General features: G+C 47.3%; 1 protein-coding gene across 3 annotated transcripts in view; it reads right to left on the reverse strand.

Moving 5' to 3' along the window:
• The window catches only part of ARHGAP39 (Rho GTPase activating protein 39), a 157,002-nt gene extending 136,176 nt beyond the window's left edge, over nucleotides 1-20,826 (reverse strand). For all 3 annotated transcript variants that reach the window (XR_015743332.1, XM_087931811.1, XM_087931810.1), the window contains exon 1: nucleotides 20,706-20,826. Coding sequence is in view for 2 of the 3 variants with exons in the window: in XM_087931811.1 (XP_087787937.1) it covers nucleotides 20,706-20,716 (11 nt within the window). In the remaining variant the exon portion in view is untranslated. The remainder of the gene's footprint in view (nucleotides 1-20,705) is intronic.
• Between the last annotated feature and the right edge of the window lie 920 nt (nucleotides 20,827-21,746).

Raw genomic sequence — 21,746 nt, forward strand, 5'->3', positions numbered from 1 at the left:
GGACTGCCGGCACGTGATCTAGTATCCCGCCATCCTGCAGAGGAGTGCTTGAGCAAAACAGCCGTTACTCGGGGTGGGGGGAGTGAATTTTAATTAGCAGCTCCTCTCTGGTGTCTTAGCTGTTACCTAAGCAACCATCTCCAAGTAAGAGAGGCCGAATTAATCCAGGTGGCGTCTGGATCCCATCTCCATCCATCCCTCTTAAGATACTTTTGGATGGGGGGCAGACTGTCCCCATGTAAGCGCGATGGAGGGGTTATCTGTGTTGTGGCCTGTCGGCAGCAGGTGCCTCCAACAGCCAAATATGAGGAGGAGGAAGAGGAGGAAGAGGAAGCAGCGTGAGAATGAAGGTCAGCATCAGGACAACCTGGGAGCGCCAAGGCAGAAGAGGGAATTGAGCTGGCGGAGAGAGAGAGACAGAGGCAGAGGCAGAGCCTGAGCCTAAGCCCTCAGATGGGGTGGAGTTGGCTGACGAAGAAGAGGAGAAACAGCCGAGTCGAGTGCCTGACATGTGGATGTGCAGAAGGCAGAGGAGAGGAGAGCAGTGGAAATCTATGGGCCGGTCCTTGGGACGGAAGAGCCATTGCTGCTAGCAAAGCCCCTCCCTAGCTCTGGGGATCAAAGGGAGGGGGCGGAGACGAATAGGTGTGGCAGACAACTATTCATCTCCCAGCCGGACAGACTTGTAAGTGAAAGTGTTGTGGCCTGTCGGCCGCTGGCCTCTCCAGCAGCCAAATCAGAGGAGGAGGAGGAGGAGGAGGAGGTGTGGAAGTCAGGGTCAGAATCAGGGCCACCTGGGAACTCCGAGGGGGAAGAAGAATGGAGCTGGCAGAGAGAGAGAGAGAGAGAGAGAGAGAGAGAGATGGGCGGGGCCTGGGCTGTCCGTCAGCCCTTGGATGGGGAGTCAAAGACTCCCAGGTCTGGAAGTGGCCGATGAAGAAGAGGAGGAACAGCTGGGTCCAGTGCCTGACGCACAGAAGTGCAGAAGGCAGAGGAGAGGAGACCCGCAGAAGGCAGAGGAGAGGAGAGCAGGGGAAATCTATGGGCCGGTCCTTGGGACAGAAGAGCCACTGCTGCTAGCGAAGCCCCACCCCAGCTCTGGGGATAAAAGGCAGGGGGAAGAGATGAATAGATGTAGCAGACAACTCTTCACGTCCCCTGCCAGACAGACTTGTAAGCCTGCGACAAGAAAGAAACTTTTTTTGCCAGGGCTCCTGGCGCTTCTAATAAAGGAATCTTTTGAGTTGACTTCAGAGGGTCTGTCGTGTTTGGGGAGCTGGGTCAGAACCCTCAGGCTCCAAAACGAGGGGGATGCCTTGGTTGAAAGGCCAGTGATGGCCTCCCTCAGTTGAGATGGGCCCCATACAAAGGTCCCGCCATCCCTGATCCGAAGAAGTCAAGGCAGAGAGACGTCCGACAATGCTGGTTAATCTCTGCCAGTGATGGATGTGCACCTCACCTCGTGCGAGGCTGAAAGTGACAAACTCTGCAGGGGCTGAACTGCACAACTGTCACCAAAGATGCTCCTTTTTCAGGAGGCAACTGGACTTTGTTTTTTCTTTGAAGACATTTTGCTTCTCATCCAAGAAGCTTCTTCAGTTCTGAGTTAGAACTGTTCCAAGCTAGAGCTCAGGAAGCTTCTTGAACGAGAAGCGAAACGTCTTCAAGGAAAAGCAAAGGAAGTCCACTTGCCTCCTCAAAAAACACCTTTGGGACAACCATGACGTGGGTGACTGAGAGCCTCTGCAGATAACCTTCACCATCTTTTTCAAAAGTCGCATTTTGCACCTCCGATCGTCTTGGGGGGTTCTCTTGGTGGTCTCCCATCCCATTGAATTTGACCTTTTGGGGTGGAAGAAGGGCAGCTACCTCCTGGCCCAATGTCAACACAGCAGCGGGAGGACTAAGATAAGATAAATTTATTGTCATTGTACTCATAAACCTGAGAACGATGAAATAAGGTGCTCTTCCACAACATACAACTGAACAACACCCAAAGACATATACAAATAACAATGTAAAACAAATTAAAACAAATAACAGCTAAAAACTGTACAACCAGGATATATATATCTGTTAAGACCACCAGATTCATAACTCTGCATTTAACCTGATCACAGCACTTGGGTAAAAGCTACGTTTAAATCTATTTGTTCTGGCTTTCAGCACTCTATATCGTCTTCCTGGTGGTAGGATCTCAAACGACGAGTGGCCTGGATGCAAAGGGTCTCTCAAGATCTTTTGTATCTTCCTTCTACATCCCATGTTATACAAATCCTCCAAGGAGGGAAGAGGACATCCGCTGATCTTTTGCGCCCTTTTTATCACTCTTTGGAGTGCCCTCTGTACAACTCCTAAACCACACACAGAGGCAGTAAGATAAAATGCTCTCTTATAGAGCTTCGATAAAAGGCAACCACCAGACTCTCTGGCAGTTGTGATCTTAAAAGTCTTAAAAAATACAGTCGTTGATGAGCCTTTTTTTCTAGGGCTAAAGTATTTGCCCCCCATGTTAGATCTTGTTTCAGGGTGATACCTAAAAACTTATATTCTGCCACCTGACTAATCTGTGGAACGACTTGCCTCCAGAAATTGTGGGTTTTCTAAGAAGAAACTCGACAGGCATTTGTCTGAAATAGTAATGGGGATTCCTGCCTGAGCAGGGGGCTGGACTAGAAGACCTCCAAGGTCCCTCCCAACCCTGTTAACTCTGCTATTCTGCTAGTTAAATGGATCGATGAAGCAAGTGTGTTCAGTTAATTCCACAGTGCAGCCTTTGGCCCCATTTCATTCGTCCTCCATCTCTCCTCTAGAGAGAGAGAGAGGAGGGAGGGAGGGAGGGAGGAGGAGGAGAGAGAGAGAGAGAGAGAGAGAGAGAGACTCAGCCATCCATCACATAAGCTCAAACAAGTCAAGATGGCGACCACAAGATGGTGGCCTCGAGGCTCCACCCACCCATTCACCGAAAAGCACAAAGCCAGGCCTTTTAAGCCCCTCCTTTCAACTTTGGCACTCAAGAACGCCAGGCCATAAAATACAAACCACAAACGCCTTCGGGAGAGGGGGAAAAAAGGACCTTGAACAGATAATGCAGGTACAAGGTACTCAGGAACTGCAACCAGGTGAGCTTCCCAAGCCCACTTCCAAGCACAACTGCTTTGCATTCCACGATGGTGTGAGCTCTCCCAGGCCAAAAATAATGCCAGGAGAAGCCTGCGGGGAGGCTTGCTTGCGGAGCGTGACGTGACGGCTCATCGGGAAAGAAATAAAGCCTCCGAGCTGCAGGATAGCTGGCAGCAGATCCCAGATCCCGCATTACCTTGTCCATCTGAATGATGGAACCACAGACTTGAGGCGGATTTTAAATCAACCTGCTGCGCAGTGCAGGAATTCATTTTTTGAGCACGGGTTTTCGCCGGTCTCGATTCGAGTTAGCCAACCTTAAGTAAAGATAAAGGTTTCCCTCGCACATAAGTGCTGATCATTTCTGACTCTAGGGGGCGCTGCTCATCTCCATTACAAAGCCGAAGAGCTAGCGCTGTCCGAAGACGTCTCCGTGGTCATGCGGCCGGCAGGACTAAACGCCTTCGAAAATGCACGGAACACTGTTCCCTTCCCACCAAAGGGGTCCCTATTTTTCTACTTGCATTGTGTACGTGCTTTCGAACTGCTAGGTTGGCAGAAGCTGGGACAAGTCACGGGAGCTCACTCCGTGACGCGGCGCTAGGGATTCGAACCGCCGAACTGCCGACCTTTCTGATCGACCAGCTCAGTGTCTTAGCCACCGCATCCCCAGTTAAGATAAGGCAAGGTAGCCAACGTTACCTAGAGGGAGATTTTGAGAAGTAGGTCATCCTTGACATGCGGCCGTTCCATTTAGCGACTTTCAAAGTCAGAAGTGCTTTAGGACCGGTGTGGCTTTACCAAAGCCTCCTAAAATGGTATTAACACTTCACGTGACCTGGATTGTATCCCTCGGTTAATGCAACTTAGGATTGCATTGGCTTTTTTGGCTGCTGCAGCACATGGCTGGCTCATATTTAAGTAATTGTCCACTAGGACTCCAAGGTTCCTCTCTTGTAGTTACTACTATTGAGCCAGGTACCACCTACCCTATACCTGTGGCATTGGGGATTTCCTGCCCAACCTTATTTTTATCTACGTCGAATTTCATTTTGTTAGAGAGGGCCCAGGATTCAAGTCTGTCAAGATCTTTTGAGATCTTGAGCTTGTCTTCTGAAGCGTCGCCTGCAAATTTGAGTTCCACTTCGATGCCCTCATCTAGATCGCCTGTGAAGATACAAACGCCATGAACTTCATAATGGAAATAAAATATTTCCATTATCCTAAATAATGATTGAGTGGTGCAGTGGCCTAGAGGTGGAGCTCTCGCCTCACAACCAGGAGGCTGTGAGTTCGATCCACATATTTCTCTCTCTGGGCACAATGAATATATATATATATCTACTCCGCATTGGTGACAGGAAGAGCATCCGGCCAATAAAAACTCAGCTCCATTCAGTTGCCCAGACTCCACCCCACAAGGGATTAGGGCAGGGGTCCCCAACCACTGGGTCCCGGACCGGTACCGGTCCGTGGAACATTTTCTACCGGGCCGCTGGTTTGCTGGGCGCCGCCATCTTGTTTTGATGAGAAAGTGCTTCCGGTGAGCTTTTCTGGTTGGAAAGCGGCATTTGGGTCCTGAAGGAATCCTCGCGCCTTAGTTTCAACGAAGAAGGGGGCGGCTTCGAACAAAACTAAGGCGCGAGGATTCTTTCAGCACCCAAGGCAAGGCAAGCCGAGCGACCGTCCCGAAGCCCATCGACAAAGGTACAAAGGAGGAGTTGAAGGTGGCGGGGAGAAGCGGGGGACAGCTGGCTGGCCGATCGCTCGGCTCAGCTCGCCTTGCCATGCATGCTGATGCCGGTACCGGGCCATGGCACAAAAAAAGGTTGGGGGCCACTGGATTAGGGGGTAATTTAAAGATGATGATGATGATCATATATAACGATCCTCAGAAGGATTTGTTTCTTGTACCTCCAAGGACGCCTCCAACTGCTCCTACAATTGCCAAGCAAAAGGCCACTGCGAAACACATCACGTTTCTTCCTTAACAGCCTCAATGGAACGCGAGGAAGCTCAAAGCATAAACCCCCAAATATCTGGATGTTCCCATTTCCCGTGAAATCTCACCGCCGAAGCAAGCAGAATAAATTGCATAATAAACCTCTCTTCTGGAAGCATTGTTGGTTCATACTTTCCAGCCAAACAAAATGTACCATAGTTTAAAAAAAAAAATACATTCTTAAAAAAGATTCACTCCCACAGCCTAAACACACTTCGGTGTCAGGCATTCAACGAATCTCGTAGCAACAGAAATCAAGATATTTTCTGTTTGGAATATTTTTTAAAAAAAACATTGAGGAGAAAACAGAAATCACTTCTGAAAGGTTGTGCGAGGATGGCTGGGGAATTCTGGGAGTTGAAGCCCATGTATTAGGGGAATTAGGGATACGAAGGATGGTTGCCAGAACTGGGTATGTCTAAGTTAATGAGAAAAAAAAAGGACTGGGGCGACACGATAGCCATCTTCCAATATTTGAGGGGCTGCCACAAAGAAGGGGTGGGTGCGTCAACCTATTCTCCAAAGCAACCGAAGACATCATAGGTGGTACCTGGATCAATGGTAGGATCTTGGAGTCCTAGTAGACAATCCGTTAAATATGAGCCAGCCATGTGCTGCAGCTGCCAAAAAAAGCCAACACAATCCTAAGCCGCGTAAACAGAGTTGTCAGAGCGTTTGTAGCATGACTACTATTACTGTGAGACAATCCAGGGGCAAAACACGACATACCGAGGCTTAGCTATTTAACAGTGGTTTATATCCAAGACAGAAATATGGTAGGCAAAATACCTTACCAGCAATCAAATCTTCTTCTTAACTCTACACGGACAACTCTTCAATGGATACCAGACACAATGAGAGAGAAACACGCCCTCTAATGGCTGCCTTATATATAAACACCTCTTAAAGGGGTAAAGACTTCTGTGAACTCATTCTTCGTCTTAAAGAGGGCAATATCCATGCTATGCTGGTTCATCCTTATTGCATCAGCCTTACGTATTGCATCAGCCTTATATTGCATCAGCCTTATATTGCATCAGCCTTACTGTCAGGATTTCAGCAGTTACTCCAATTAAATCAAGAGCCTCGAGTCACACTCCCACAACTAAAAAGGATTTATTAGAAGTTCTCATTCCGGCATTAGCCTGGGCGTAGCCAACTCCGAAGTACGTAATTCACTGTCACCCTTGATCCGGCTTCCCCCGCCCCACCTCTCTGGGTGTATCATCCAACGAAACACATCCATAGCCCAGAGTCATCAATCATGCTCTCCAATTAGATTTTTGCGTGGCAGAAGCTTCAGTCCTCTAATCAGCCTCTGAAGAAAATATGAGTGGAATGTACTTTCGATTCCACACTGCCGCTTTCTCTTTGAAACTCCCCCGCACCCTTCTTTCTGTTGACCACTATAAAATGTGTATACAAAATGTTTTAGGAGTTGACACTTACACTGCATCAACCTTACATTGCATCAGCCTTACAATAGCTGGCAGCAATTAAATCTTATACCTCAACACAGAGGGATAGAATCAAGGTCATGTGAAGTGTTAATACCGTTTTATAATGCCTTGGTGTAAGGCCACACTTGGAATCCTGCATCCAGTTTTGGTCGCCACGATATAAAAAAGGATGTTGAGACTCTAGAAAGTGTGCAGAGAAGAGCAACAAAGAGGATTAGGGGACTGGAGGCTGAAACCTACAAAAAACGGTCGCAGGAATTGGGTATGTCCAGTCTAGTGAAAAGGAGGACACAGTAGGAGGACCTATTTATAGACATAAATCCAATATTTAAGGAGCCTGTCCAAAGAAGAGGGGATCAACCCTTCACAAAGTACCTGAAGGCAGGACAAGAAGCAACAGATGGAAACTAAGCAAGGAGGGAACCAACTTGGAACTACGGAGAGATTTCCTGACCGTGAGGACAATTAACCAGTGGAACTCCTTACCTCCAGATGTTGTGGGTGCTTCATCACTGGAAGTTTCCAAGAAGAGATTGGACAGCCATTTGTCTGAAAAGTTATAAGGTTTTTTGCTCGAGCGGGGGGTGGGGTGGGTGGACTAGAAGGCCTCTAAGGTACCTTCCAATCTTATTATTTAATGTTCTTTTCTCCAAAGCACCAGAGGGCAGGACAAAACACAAGATGGAAACCAATCCAGGAGAGAAGCAACCTAGAACTAAAGAGAAATTTCCCGAGAGCAAGAATAATGATCAAACGCCTTGCCTCCAGAAATTGTGGATGCTCCCAACACCGGAAGCTTTTGAGAGGAAACTGGGCATCCCTTTGCCTGAAACGGTACAGGGTTTCCTGCCTGAGCAGGGGGGTTGGGCTGGATGACCTCTAGAAGGTCCCTTCCATCTCTGTTGTTCTGTTATTTTTGAAGCCTCGGACTGCCTCACTTTTGTAACCTGGAGGCAATGAATGAAATAAATTTCTTTTCCCCGTGCAGAGCAATTCCAAGAAACTGGCGTTTACTTCCTGCTAACCCTGAGAGCAGAAGGCAGTGGCGTGCTCCAAGACAGGATGTTTTTAAGAAAAAACGGGACAACTATTTGTCCAGAATGGTATTGGGTCTTCTGCCTGAGCAGTGGGTTGGACTAGAAGACCTCCAAGGTCCCTTCCAACTCTGTTATTGTCATGACCCTGTTGGAATCTGATTCCAAGGGGGAGGTCGAGCAGCTGACAGTGTGTGGGAGTGTGGCTCCGGTGGCTGTGGAAGAAACTGAGGAAGGGGCTCAGTCCCGCTGGGCATTCAGAGGAAGACCCAGGCCCACCCCCTCTTCATCCTAGGACACGCAGGGAGAAACGGAGAAGGGAGCAACATGGCTTATGGGAGAGGAAAGGGCCATGATTCCCTTCATTAGCTGCAGCTGGGAAAACAGGATTTAAAAAAGGCGTTTGCGCACAGCACCTTGCTGGAAGCAAAGGGTGAATTATCTTTGTTTGTCAAGTCTTATCTGGGTTCTGACGTCCTCCCGACTGTGTGTGTTTCATTATCTTTTGAAGTCTGCAATTCCTTATCCTGCCTTGTCTCATTAATTGCCGCAGCTGTGGTTTGTGTTGGTTTTTATTTATAATCTATATGTACTTTGGGTTCAGACGGAATTTCTTCGCTTTATAAACTGTTCTTGGGAGAGTTTTTTCTCCAGCCGATAACTGGACATGGGGGGCCAAGTTGGACGAATTAAAGGGACTTTACCTATTTTTGTGACTTTGTTGCTTGTGTGCCACACCCCTTTGGGTCATCACACTTATTCTGTCTTCAAAGCTGAGAAAGACGGATCCAGGTTGATCTGCCCCGTTGATCAGGATAGTTCTGACTTCGACCCAGACTATGTGGGCAGAGCTAAAGGCAGCCAAAGGAAGGAACATCTAAATTGGGTGTTTTGGAGATACTGGCAGTCGTTGACTTATAACCATTTGTTTAAGGATCGTTCAAAGCTACATCAGGGGGAAAAAGGGACTTACGACCATCTTCATACCTATGACGGTGACAACGCCCTCATAGTCCCGTGATCAAAACGCAGGCTCTTGGCAACGAGCTCGTATTTATGACGGTTGCAGGGGAGTGTCACTGCCATCGTACTTTATAACTTATGCCAGTCGAAATTCCGACATGGGAAGTCAATGGGGGAAGCCCGTTTCGCTGAACGATGTGAATCATTTAATGGGAATGATCAGTTGTCAGAACAACTGGATTAGAACAATTAGTTAGATAATTAGAACAATGAATCAACTTGCCCCCAGAAGTTGTGAATGGTTCAAGACTGGAAGTTTTTCAGAAGAAATGGGTTAACCGTTTGTGTGAAATGGTAGAGGGTCTCCTGCCTGAGCAGGGGTTGGACTAGACAACCTCCAAGGTCCCTTCCAACTCTGTTATTCTATTCTACTCTATTTTATTCTGTATGGTATTGCTCTATTCTAAACCTGATTCTAATTCTAGTCTATTCTGTATTCTGATTCTAACTGCATTCTATATTTTATTATTCTATTCTATTCTAATTCTGTTGTATTCTGTATTTTATTATTCTACTCTATTCCAATTCAGATTGTATTCTATTCTATTCTTTTAACAGCCAAAAAAGTCACAAAATTGGGCACAACTCATTCAACAGCTGTTCTTGCTTAGCAACCGAAATTCCATGTGATTTAGTATCAGCGGATACTAAATCCACCCTCATTCAAATCAAAAGTCTCTAGCCGCATCTCAGAAAAAGTAAATTGGTTTATTAGAAGTTGCCATGTTGGGTGCAGCCAATACTAAATCACATCACACATTTACCCCTTGACCCTGGTCTTCCCCCACCCACTGGATGTGACTTCTCCAAGGGGACACATCCGTCTCCAAGAGTCATCCATCATGCTCTCCAATAACCTTCTTATGCTCCGACGACTTTGGGCTGCCGAGGTGATAATCTAGGCATTTCAAGAATATCTTGTTTTCCCCCATTCCCCTTTTTCTGGCAGCAAAAAAAAAGACCAAAGGAGTCTCTTTTTAGTTGACCCCGCGGTTGTAAGTCAAGGACTATGCTAGACCATAAAATGGCTAGATTTGGCCAGTCTTGGTCAAACTCCACGCCAATGTGAGTAAACCTGTGATGCGTAGCAAGCCTTCGGAGAGGTTTAAAAAAAAAAGAAAAATGAAAATTAAATTCCACAATATTAGGATATTCAGTTGTTTTTAAACTGGCTAACGAAGAACTACGGGGATGGGAAGAGCGCAAAAATAACTGTGAGCAAGCAATGTTATTAGTAGGAGTGTTTGCATTCAAGTCATAAAACACTGTTTATGGTAGCTATTGTCTAAAATAAAGGCAACAAATGCTGTACTTTATAACGGAAAGGGAATTAACAGGGAAAGTAAAGGAACCTGGCGACTTCAGGGCCATGGAGTTTCCTTCCTGGTAGCAATCCTCCCAGAAAAAAATCAAGATAAGTTTCAGCCCTCTTGTGCCATCTTGCTTGTACCTGGGCAGGCAAGGTGTTCGTGGAGACTGCTGGTGTTTGAACCTAATCAATCGGAAGAGAGTTGGAAGGGGCCTTGGAGGTCTTCTACTCCAACCCCATGCTCAAGCAGGAGACTCTATCTATGCCTGTTTGGATAGTCTCTGGATGCGCTTCTGCTCTGGTACCATGCTGGCTTTCGAGAGGCCCAGCAGCCCTGGAAAAAGGGGAAGTGACCCAGAGAGAGGGAGAGACATACTATTGGACGGACGGATGGATGGACCGATGGATAGATGGATGGGATGGGACGATGGATGGATAGATTAAAAATAAATAAGAGACATGGATGGATGGATGGATGGATGGATGGATGGATGGATAGATGGATGGATGGTTGGTTCGTTGGTTGGTTCATTGGTTGGTTGGTTGGTTAGTTGGATGAATTGGGTGGATGGATTGAGTGGGATGAGATTGGGTGGCCCTGCACCCCTGGAAAAAGGAGGTGGCGACCCAGAGAGAGGGAGACAGACTGACTATTGGATGGACGGATGGATGGACCGATGGATAGATGGATGGGATGGGATGGATGGATAGCTTAAAAATAAATAAGAGACATGGATGGATGGTTGGATGAATGGATGAATTGGGTGGATGGATTGAGTGGGATGAGATTGGGTGGCCCTGCACCCCTGGAAAAAGGGGGTGGTGACCCAGAGAGAGGGAGAGAGACAGACTAACAGATGGATGGATGGATAGATGGATGGATGGATGGGATGAATAGATTAAAAATAGACACGGATGCATGGATGGATGGATGACATGGACGGATTGGGTGGGATGAGATGGGATAGGATAGATGAACAGATGACAGAAGAGAGATAGAAAGACTGAGAGACAGAGACACACGGATGGATGGATGGATGGATGGGATAGATGGATGGATGAGATGGGACAGATGAACAGAGATGACAAACAGATAATGAGAGACTGAGAGTCACAGATGGGTGAGATGGATGGATGGATGGGTGGGATGAGATGGATGGGATAGATGAACAGATAGATGACAGAAGAGAGATAGAGAGTCTGAAAGTCACACACGGATGGGTGAGATGGACGGATGGGATGGGCTAGATGAACAGAGATGACAAATAGATATGAGAGACTGAGAGTCACAGATGGGTGAGATGGATGGATGACAAGTAGATGAGAGGGACTGATACACAGATGGGTGTGATGGATGGATGGATGAAATGGATGGACAGAAAGATGATAGAGATGAGATATACAGAGATTGGTAGACAGACACACAGTTGGGTCGGATGGATAGATGGGTGGATGACATGGATGGATGGGTGGAATGGAAGATGAATGAATATAGGTGGATGGAGAGAGAGAGAGAGAGAGAGAGAATAGAAATAGAGAGATGGATGAGATGGACGGACAGATAGGAAAGAAATATATAGGATAGAAATATATAGAGATGGATGAGATGGAGGGAAGGATGAGAGATAGATGAACAGATGAGACAGAGATTGGTAGATACAGATGGGTCAGATGGATGGATGGATGGACAGGAAGAACAGATGAACAGAGGTGAATGGAGAGAAAGAGATATATAAGATAGAAATATAGACAGATGAGATGTAAAGACAGGCAGGTAGATAGATCGAAACACTGATTTATATAGAGCTATAGACAGATGAGATGGATGGATGGACAGGAAGAAGAGATGAATAGAGGTGAATGGAGAGAAAGAGATATATAAGATAGAAATATAGACAGATGAGATGTAAAGACAGGCAGGTAGATAGATCGAAACACTGATTTATATAGAGCTATAGACAGATGAGATGGCTGGATGGACAGAAAGGAAGACACTTATGTCCACCCCATGGTTTAACAGGCCTGAACCGGACAAAAACCCCAATTAAATCTATGTGACCCAGAGTAGTGGTGTTGTTGTTTTTCAGCTGAGAAAGCCGCTTACATTTTTAGCCATCTACCGAGAAAGTGCCTTTGCGTATGTGTGTGTGTTGCACACAGAAGTAATTTATATTCAGGCAGAACTAAGTGGTCGATACACAACCACACGAGACAGATGGGAGAAATGTCAGCGTTAAGGAAAAATAAAAAATAAAAATGGAGGCGGCACTGCAGCGATTCATCTACCTGAAACAAAAACAGGGGAAGGGGATTTAAAGTAGATTGTTTGCTTTTGCGTTCTTCCCGAGCGATACCTCAAAAGGAAAAACTTGACATGACAGGTACCGACAGGTATACCAGCACCCGCAAAATTAAAATATCCCAAGAAGGGAGAAAAGGGACGCAATCTATATTACAGGCCAATCGGCCTGCTGTCAGTACTTTTAAAAAAGGTAAAATGGGCATAAAGCGACTTGGTGTAAACGCTTTAAAAATAGTGGGACAATTATAGAGATACAGAACCATTAAAACTCGGACCACACATTTTCCGAAGAGTTTTTATCCCAGAGATATAATTGCACTTAACAATGAATTTAGAGACCACCACCAGTGAGCTGGTGGACAGAATTACTTGGTCTGTTGTGTGGATGCTGGTGTGTTTTTAGGGGGTGGGGAACCTTGGCAGGTGGGGTGTGTTTGGGGACTGGTGTGTGTGTGTGTGTGTGTGTGTGTGTGTTGGGTCTGGTCTCTGGGTGTTATATGAATTTCCTTGTATGTATATACTGTATATATTCATACAATGACAATAAATAACTATCATTATCATTTCATCATCATCTATTATTATTATTATTAGTCAATGCCGATGGTCAGAATGAAGTCAAACTGATCTTACTTCATCTTATGATCAGGTGATCAATCTTAGTAGCTTGCAGGTATGTGTTTGACATAATATATCTTGGCCGGTAAATGATCTAAATGAGCTGGCTGGGGAATGCTGGGAGTTGAAGTCCACAGGTCTTCAAGTGGCCAAGGTTGATAAACACTAATTTAATAAAATATCACGCTATGTTCTGAATGCAAGCGTGGGCGATCCAGAAAGGATCGGGCAACAACCAAACCATTATTTGGGGCTAACATACAGGAATTCCAATGTATTCCGACAACCTAGCTTTATTACAGATGTTAGAAATACTATAATCATGCAAAAGTGCCAATGGATCATACGTTGTAGGTGGCAGACCTAATCTTTATGCTCATTTTAGACTGTCCCGTTATATTACATCTAATTCCTAAGCACATTCCTGTGACACAGACTGAATATTAATATAAATATATGAATATATAGCATTGAAGAGTCAATTTAGTCTAGTGGTTAAGATGTTGACCCACAAACCAGGCGACTGTGAGTTCTAGTCTTGCCTTAGGCACAAAAGCTGGCTGGGTGACTTTAGGCCAATGACCAGGAGACGGGGAGTTCTAGTCTCTTGCCTTAGGCATGAAAGCCAGTTGGGTGACGTTGACCCAATCACCAGGAGATAGTGAGTTCTAGTCCTGCCTTAGGCATGAAAGCCAGCTGGGTGACGTTGAGCCAATCACCAGGAGATAGTGAGTTCTAGTCCTGCCTCAGTCATGTACGCTGGCTGGGTGACTCTGGGTCAAACACCGGGAGACGGTGAGTTCTAGTCCCGCCTCAGTCACGTAAACTGGCTGGGTGACTTGGTCATTCTTTCCCAAGGTTGTTCTTGTGGGGAAAATAGAAAACAGGTATAGCATTCCTTCTAGGGAATGTTAGGTATGTTCGTTACCTCAGGTTATTTATAAACAATAAAGGTGGGATAAAAATTCAAACGGACGAATGAAAAGGAAGACAGGGAACAAAAGCTTCCGTATTTTTGTAAGGGCGTTACGGGAATGTCATGTGAAAAACCACTGGGAGTACAAGCTTTACCATGGGGTAAAGCTTCTCTACCCAAGAAAGCAGATTGTGTAATGCAGAGCAACAACACCACAATAGCATACTAGCTCGATACCCGTGCTTCACTACGAAACTATGTGGCCGGGCTTAGTTTTGGGGGAGGAAAATAAGGGGGCAAAACTCCGCCTCTGCCTACCAGTATCCATAGCTAGTGTCCTGTCAGTTTGTAAGAGAGTTGAGGGCTGTCTGGAAACTGAAACAGTATTTGCTGTGTGAGCAAGGAGACAGCAAGGAGCCTGGGTGTGGCTTAGCTCAACTGTTTTGTACACAAACTGAAACTCCTCTTCTCTGCTTGTGTTTTGCATTTGGAAGAGATTTCTTTTCAGGTGGGGTGGGGGAGTAGAACTTAGCATCAGAGTGTAATAATAATAGTAGTAGTAGTAGTAGTAGTAGTAGTAGTATAGGAAATACTTTAAATGCTCTGATGGTCATTTGGAAAAATCCTTTCTTAGCGAGCATCTAGAAGCCAAGAGGAACATACAGGCCGAATTTCAAGTTTGTAGGCTTTACGGTTCTGGAGATTTTGTGATGATGTGTGAGGGGTCTTTCGCTTTTATATGGGACTTTCTTCAGATGGGATTCCACGGCCCAATGCTTCTCTTCCACCATTAAAAACCCCACAAAGAACCACAAAGTTTGACTTCCGTGTCCCAAAAGCCACATCGGTTCTTCTTGAATCTATGGAGCAGAGTTGGATGACTTCTCCACATGAACTGGACTTTGGCAAACCAAAGAATAGTTCACGTACACCTCTTCTAGCACCTCACAAGTTCTTCTTCGTTCAACGTCGCCTCTACCATGGGCTCCTCGGAAAGTTCTGCAGATGTTCCTCAACCGTGATTCGGAGAAGGCCCATCCACAACAAACTGGGAGTTTGGGTCTCCATTTCAGCTACTATTTCTTCTACAACTAAGATTCCAGATAGCTAGTTTGGAAGAAAAACAGGAGGAGGAGGAGGAGGAGGAGGAGGAGGAGGAGCAGGAGGAGCAGGAGGACGACGACGACTGCGGGATCCTTGGTGCATAATTTAATTTAAATTTAAGTACAGTATTAAATATAATAAACAGTAAATATTTAAATGAGGTGCTCTCTGAGCTTGGTTGTTTTCTTGCAGACGTTTCATGACCCAACTAGGTAACATCCTCAGTGCTAGAAGGGAGAAGGGTTTATAGAGAGGAGGAGGAGGAGAAGGAATTGAAGGAGGAAGAGGAGGAGATGTGGGGAAGAGGAGGGCTGTGGGGTCCTGGATGCTCTCTGAGCTTGGTTTTTTTCTTGCAAACGTTTCATGACCCAACTAGGTAACATCATCAGTAGTAAAAAGGAGTGGGGTTTGTGGAAAGGAGGAGGAGGAAGAATGCTGTGTCTTCTTTGATATTTAGCAGAAAGCTGTAAGGTGGATAGAATCCATGTGTTGTCCTTTTAACCATCAAGAAATTCAAATTGCTTTGAACAGTGAAAGCAGTGGAGGAGATCGGCGATGCTGGACGATGGTGGTTTGAGGTTGCAACCATCCATGGTCTGGGGCAGGGATCCCCAAACTTGGCCCCTTTAAGATTTGTGGACTTCAGTGGCTAGCTCGAATTATTAGTCAGAGGGGACAATTTTGAATTAATAAAATAAGGACTGATAAAATTGCAAATGTGACAAGAGAAAGGTGATATGGGAAATGAACATAGAAATGAGATGAGCATTTTAGATAACATTGTAAAATAAGATATGAGAATATCCTAAGAAAAATGAAACAAGCTATAACATGAATTGGAATTGGAATAAGTTTAATAGTCAATACTAATAAGGGTAATGTGATATGAAACTGAACAAATAAAATGAATAGGTAACTATGGTCATGTTTGTATTGAGATGTGAAACCTGGAACAACGCTGCTTGCCAAATGAGACTTTTATTATTTAAAAAACAAATTGGAGAGGAAATGGAATAATGAAATTACTAGGTATGTCTGATACGGTGGCTGACACTAGGAGAGAGTATTGAAATGGTGAAAATAAGCAATGAAGGATTATGATCTAATGTGAATATGTGTATTATGAGATATTTGGTATTAAGTTGGCCTATACTAAAATGTATGATATATTGATGCTACACTGTTAGTGTATTGTGTATGTGTAGATTGAAATAAAAAAAACTTGATTATAAAAATAAGAGACTTATGGACTTCTGGGAGTTGAAGTCCACAAGTCTTAAAGGTGCCAAGTTTGGAGATCTCTGGTCTGGGGTTTAAAAATCATTAGAAATAATAATTTAGGAGAAGACTGAAAGGACCATCAACATCATCGTCTCCAACTGAAGGATGAAGATCTCTTTTCCACATTTCATTTCCAACCTGGAGAGTCCAGAGCTTTCTCCTGCCAATCAATGCCTGCCATATTTGCCAATGTTACACAGTGGACTTCCTCAATTTACCGGCAGAATTGAGCCCAGAATTGACGTCGCTAAGGGAGACCTTTGGGAAGCGAGCTTTTGGCCACCTCTTACCAACTTTTCTCGCCACCTACGTTAAGCGGATTGCTGCCGTTGTTAAATGAGTTGAATGGGTCACTAAGTGAATCTGGATCCCCCAGGAAGGCTGCAAAAGGGTGACCCCGGGACACGGCAACCGTCATAAATAGGAGCCAGCTGCCAGGCGTCTAAATTTTGATCATGTGATCACAGGGAATGCTACAATGGTCGTAAGTGTGAAAAAATGGTCATAAGTCACTTTTTTCAGGGATGTTGTAACGGTCACTAAATGAACACTTGTAAGTCGAGGACTCTCTGTACACACACACACACACTGAGTACAGGTAGTCCTCAACCTATGACCTCAATTGAGCCCAAAATGAGTTTTGCCTCATTTTACAAGCTTTCTCGCCACCATCACTAAGTGAATCATCGTGGTTGTTAAGTTAGTCACACGGTCGTTAAGTGAATCTGGTTTTGCCCATTGACTTTGCTGGACAGGTTGTCACAAAAGGGGATCACATGACTTCCCCAGGGACACTGCAACCATCATGTGAGTCAGTTGCCAAGTGTACAAATGTAAATCACATGACTGCGGGAAATGGTGCAACAGTCATAAGTGAGAAAAATGGTCGTAAGTCACTTCTTCTGGTGCTGTTGCAACTTCAAAATGGACACTAAATGAACTGTTGTAAGTCGAGGACCATCTGTTTAAACACAGTACAGGTGGTCCTTGACTTGCAACCACAACTGAGCCCAATTTTTTTTTTTTGCAAAGTGAGGCAGTTGTTAAGTGAGCTTTGCCCCTTTTGACGACCTTTCTCGCCATCGTCGTTAAGCGAATTCTGCATTGTTAAGTAACGCCGTGCTGTTAAGTAAATGCGGCTTCTCCATTGAAAAAAGGTCGCCAAAGGGGGGGGTCTCATAAACACCGCCCTCCAGGACACCGCAGCCGTCATAAATACGAGTCAATATGTCAAGAGGCTGAATTTTGGGGATGCTGGAACAGTCGTGTGAAAAAAAGTCACTTTTTTCAGTGCCATTGTAAATCTGGGCGGTCACTAAACGAGCCATTGTAACTCGAGGACTACCTGTATGAGACACACATTGTTCACCGTGATGAAATGGCAGAGGGGGGCCGCCTTTCAATCTCCGTCTTTTTGATCCTGGCATAAAAATCCAAGGCGCCCCAAATCACCAACTTTAGTTTTACGTTTTTAAGGACGGGTGGGGGGGTCCTTTTTAATTCAAATCCTTGCTTCAGAGACCGCCAACCCCCACCCCCACCCCCCGATCAAGTGACCTGCTTTGCGTGAAGCCCGAAAACTTGGGAGGAAAAACTTTCCTGAGGCCGCGGCCTCCTCCTCGCTCCCTAAATCGGTAGCATTAAATCTCTCTCGTTCCTTTCGCTCCAATCTCAGACGCTCACAGCAAAAAAAGTAAATCCGCTAAAGATCCGGACAACTTAATAACTGTGGCTTGACAGTCTCAATTTTTTTTTTTTATTAATACAGGTAGTCCTTTACTTATGACCACAACTGAGCCCAAAATCTCCATTCTTAAGCAACACGGCCGTTAAGTGAAGTTTGTCCCTTTTTATGACCTGTCGGGCCTCAGTTGTTAAGTGAATCGCTACCAGAGGTAGAGCTCTCGCCTCACAATCAGGGGGGGACTGTGAGTTCGATCCTAGCTAGAGGCTTATATTTGGAATCGACTCTCCCTGCTGGAGCGGGGGGGGTTGGGCTAGATGACCTCCAAGGTCCCTTCCAACTCGGTTACTCTATTCTATCTGGACAGTGCGTAACCCGGTTGTTAAGCAAATCCGGCTCCCCATCAACTTCGCTCATCGGGAGGTCGCAAAAAGGGGATGGCGTGACACCCCTTCCCCGGGGACACCGCAATCGTCACAAATACGAGTCAGTTTGCCAAAGGGCCTATACGTTTGAGCACGTGAGGTTAAGCGTGAAAAATGGTCAACCGTCGTCAATGAGAACCAGCTGTCGAGCATCCGAACACAAGTCGCGTGACCTTGGGGATGCAGCCATGGTCATAAGGGTGAAAAAGGACGAGTCGCTTTTTTTTCAGTGCCGGTCACTAAGCGAACCGTCGTAAGTTGAGAACTAGCTGTAAACGCTTTCTTCGGTTCAGAGAGGGCTGCATTTTTGCAATAATTGATGCAGTAAAGGGAAAAATTGGAATGGGGATAGATTCTCTAACCCACCCACACACACACCCCAAAAAACCCTAAAATCAGCCAATACTTGCTCAATTTAAGCCCTAGCTATGCAAACTGCAGGAGTGTCGATTCCACCCCTCTGCCTCCCCGGGGGGACGTTAGCATCTGACAGCACAGACGCAGACCAAGGCAGCAGCATCTTGCTACGCGTTCACACTCAAAGCAACAACAGGGCCCCCATTGAAGCCAGACTCTCTCCGCACAACCACACAGGATGTGTGCACCGCCTCCGAGAGCCAAGAACAGGCGAGGTTGCCATCCATCCAGCTGGGCCCCTTCCAAAAGCTCCCGACAGGCCAGAGGTAAGACGGGTGTCAATTGGACGGAGTGCCACCCGAGCCACCTGGCAAGCCAAGATCAGATCCCGGTCTGCTGGGAGAGGTGTATTTTTTTTGGGGGGGGGGTTGTTTAATAGGGCCAAGCATGATTCCCCCCCTACCCCCACCCCCACCCCAAAAAAATCAGAGCAAGAGAACGAGGAACGAGGGATTTGCAAAGCTGGCGCCTTGGAAGGAAACGTGCCAGCTACATACCAATCTTTGCCCTTGGGTGCTCCAAGCGTGTTCAGGGCTAAGCCTCCACACACACACACACACACACACACACACACACACCACCTCAAATGCCAACCTTTGCCCCCTCTCACTGCACCACCAGGACGCTGCAGCCCACCCAAGCCGCAAGAAGGCAGGTGCCCACATTCCGCCTCTCCGGGTGCGGAAGCGGTGGCACCATCTCCGAGGTCCTTTCGCGCACGGAGCTCCGCGTCGTCCTTCAGAACGATGGGGGGAGAGAAAAATCCGAGCGAGGCAAACACCTCCCCCTCCCCCACCACCAAACAAGCCCCTTCCTTCCCCCCTCCTATTCCTCCTACCCCCCTCCACCCTTCCTCCAGCCTGCAGTCTCCATGCTTTTTGCACATCTCCGCAAGAGCTTCCATCCGCCCTACACACCCCTCAGCCCCCACGGGCTGGGGCCCAAGGAAAAAGACCCTTCTACACACACACACACACACACACACACACACAAATAAACACCCCCTCAGCCCCAGAGCCCCCACCCCACCAGGCAACAGCCATCCTGGCTTGCAATATACATATATACATATACATACATACATACATACATACACACACGCACGCACAAACCAGCAGGAAAGCGTGCCAACCCTTCAGAAGGGCTTGCTTGCAATTCTCCTCCACCCTCCTCAAAATCGATTTCTGACGGGGGGGTGGGGTGGAAGACACCCCTTAAATAACCCCACCCCACCCCTTAAGCCCTTCCCTTCCCCCCCCCCAGGACACTAAGCAAAGCAATCTGGCAGAGAGGGGGGGGGGATGGAGGAAGATGCACCTGCTGGAAAGGAATGGGTGAAAGCAGGTGCTATGCCCCCAAGGGCGGGGGTCCCTCCAAAGAGCCCCCGGGGGAAGAGAGGGGCTAAGGTCAAGGAGAGAGGAGGAGGAGGAGGAGGAGGAGGAAGAGGCCAGAAATGGAGGGGAGGGGTATTGCAGAATGACCCCCAGGGAGCAAAAGATGGGGTGGGAGGGTGTCCTATAGGGGAGCAACCTATGGAGTCCCCCTCCCGAGCAGGAAGGAAAGGGGGGACCCCAGGGCCATCCAGAAGGTCCTGTCCTAAAGGGTCCTGCCCTTCCTCTCCCCATACACTTTTGCAGGTCAGCTGCGAGTGGGGGGGACGGGGAGAGGGGAAATATTGGGGTGCAAGGGAGGGACATTCCTGGGTGGGGCTCTGGCTCTGGGGGTTCGTCCCAAGGGGGAGGAAGGGGCGCGGGGGGGAGAGGATGTGGAGGCCCCCCTCCCCCGCAAAATTGGAGAGGAGGGCGAGTCGAGGTGGGGGGAAGGAGGGGAGGAGATCGATGGGGTTCCGAGGCTGTGGATGATGGGAAGCGGGGTAAAGCAGGCAGAGCAAGGGCAGGGGAGGTAGGGCTGCTAGGGGAGGGGACCCCAGCCAAAGGAGGGGGGGCTGCAGAGGCATCCCGTTGGGGGAGGGGGTCAGGAGGGAGCGGGAAGGGGGGTCTTTCCTACCTCTCCGCCATCTTCGCCCCGGGCCGGCGGGGTGGTCACCGGGCGCGGCGAGGGGCGGCGGCCCCCGCCCGGCAGCCCATGGCCCCAGCAGCGCCGCGGCTCCCGCTCCGCCGCCGCCGCCTCCCGGCCACCGACTGACCAGACCGCCGCCGGCACACACGCTCCGCCCCCGCCGCGTCCCGCCGTCACCACCGACAACCGGCCCCAGCCAATCGCCCTCGACGAGGGGCGGGGCACAGCTGGACCGGGACCGCCCTCTCCACTCCGTCTGCCCCCCACCGCCCGCCCGCCCGCCCGAAGCCTCACGGTAGATGTAGTCTCCGTCGCCTGCGCCGGCGGCCATGTTAGGCCTGGAGCTGGCTAGGATTAAAGGCGCTCTGCCCATGCCCAGGAGCCCCTCCGTTAGAGTGTCGTTGTTTTAAAGGCTTCCAGGCTGTGCCTGCAGGTTGCCCTAGTAGCCCTATTCAGTGTGATTTGTTTCTCTTCTTATTAAACCATGATTTGATCTATCGTGGTTTGTTGGTTTCCTTGGTACCAGAAATTGATGTGTAAATAGTGGTTTAAAATAGTATAGATTGGAATAGAAAATAGAATAGGAATAGAATAGAAAATATGGAATGGAAGTAGAGTAGAACAGAACAAAATAGAATGGAATGGAACGGAATAGAACAGAATAGATATTGGAATGTAGAATAGAATAGAAAATATGGAACGGAACGGAACAGAATAGAATAGAATAACAGAGTTGGAAGGGATTTTGTAGGTCATCTAGTCTCCAAGTAGGAGACTACACCATTTCTGACAGATGGCAGTCCAGTCTCTTCTGGGACTGGATACCGAAACCCAAGATTAAGAACTACAGTGACTACATTCTGCTCTGTCCCACGGAAAGCATCCCATTATTGCTTTGCCATGTACACAGCACATACTGAAGTTTATTAGCCAAAGAAAATAGATCTCAGTGCACAAAGCAGCCACTATTAAGCCAAGCTTTTCCCAACATGCTTTTTCAAAAGGCAACTGGCCTGAAGAAACTTCTTG

This window comes from Pseudonaja textilis, chromosome 3 (assembly GCF_049901715.1).
Source record: "Pseudonaja textilis isolate UNSWEBS1 chromosome 3, rPseTex1.2, whole genome shotgun sequence".
In the NCBI taxonomy this organism is placed as follows: domain Eukaryota; kingdom Metazoa; phylum Chordata; class Lepidosauria; order Squamata; family Elapidae; genus Pseudonaja; species Pseudonaja textilis.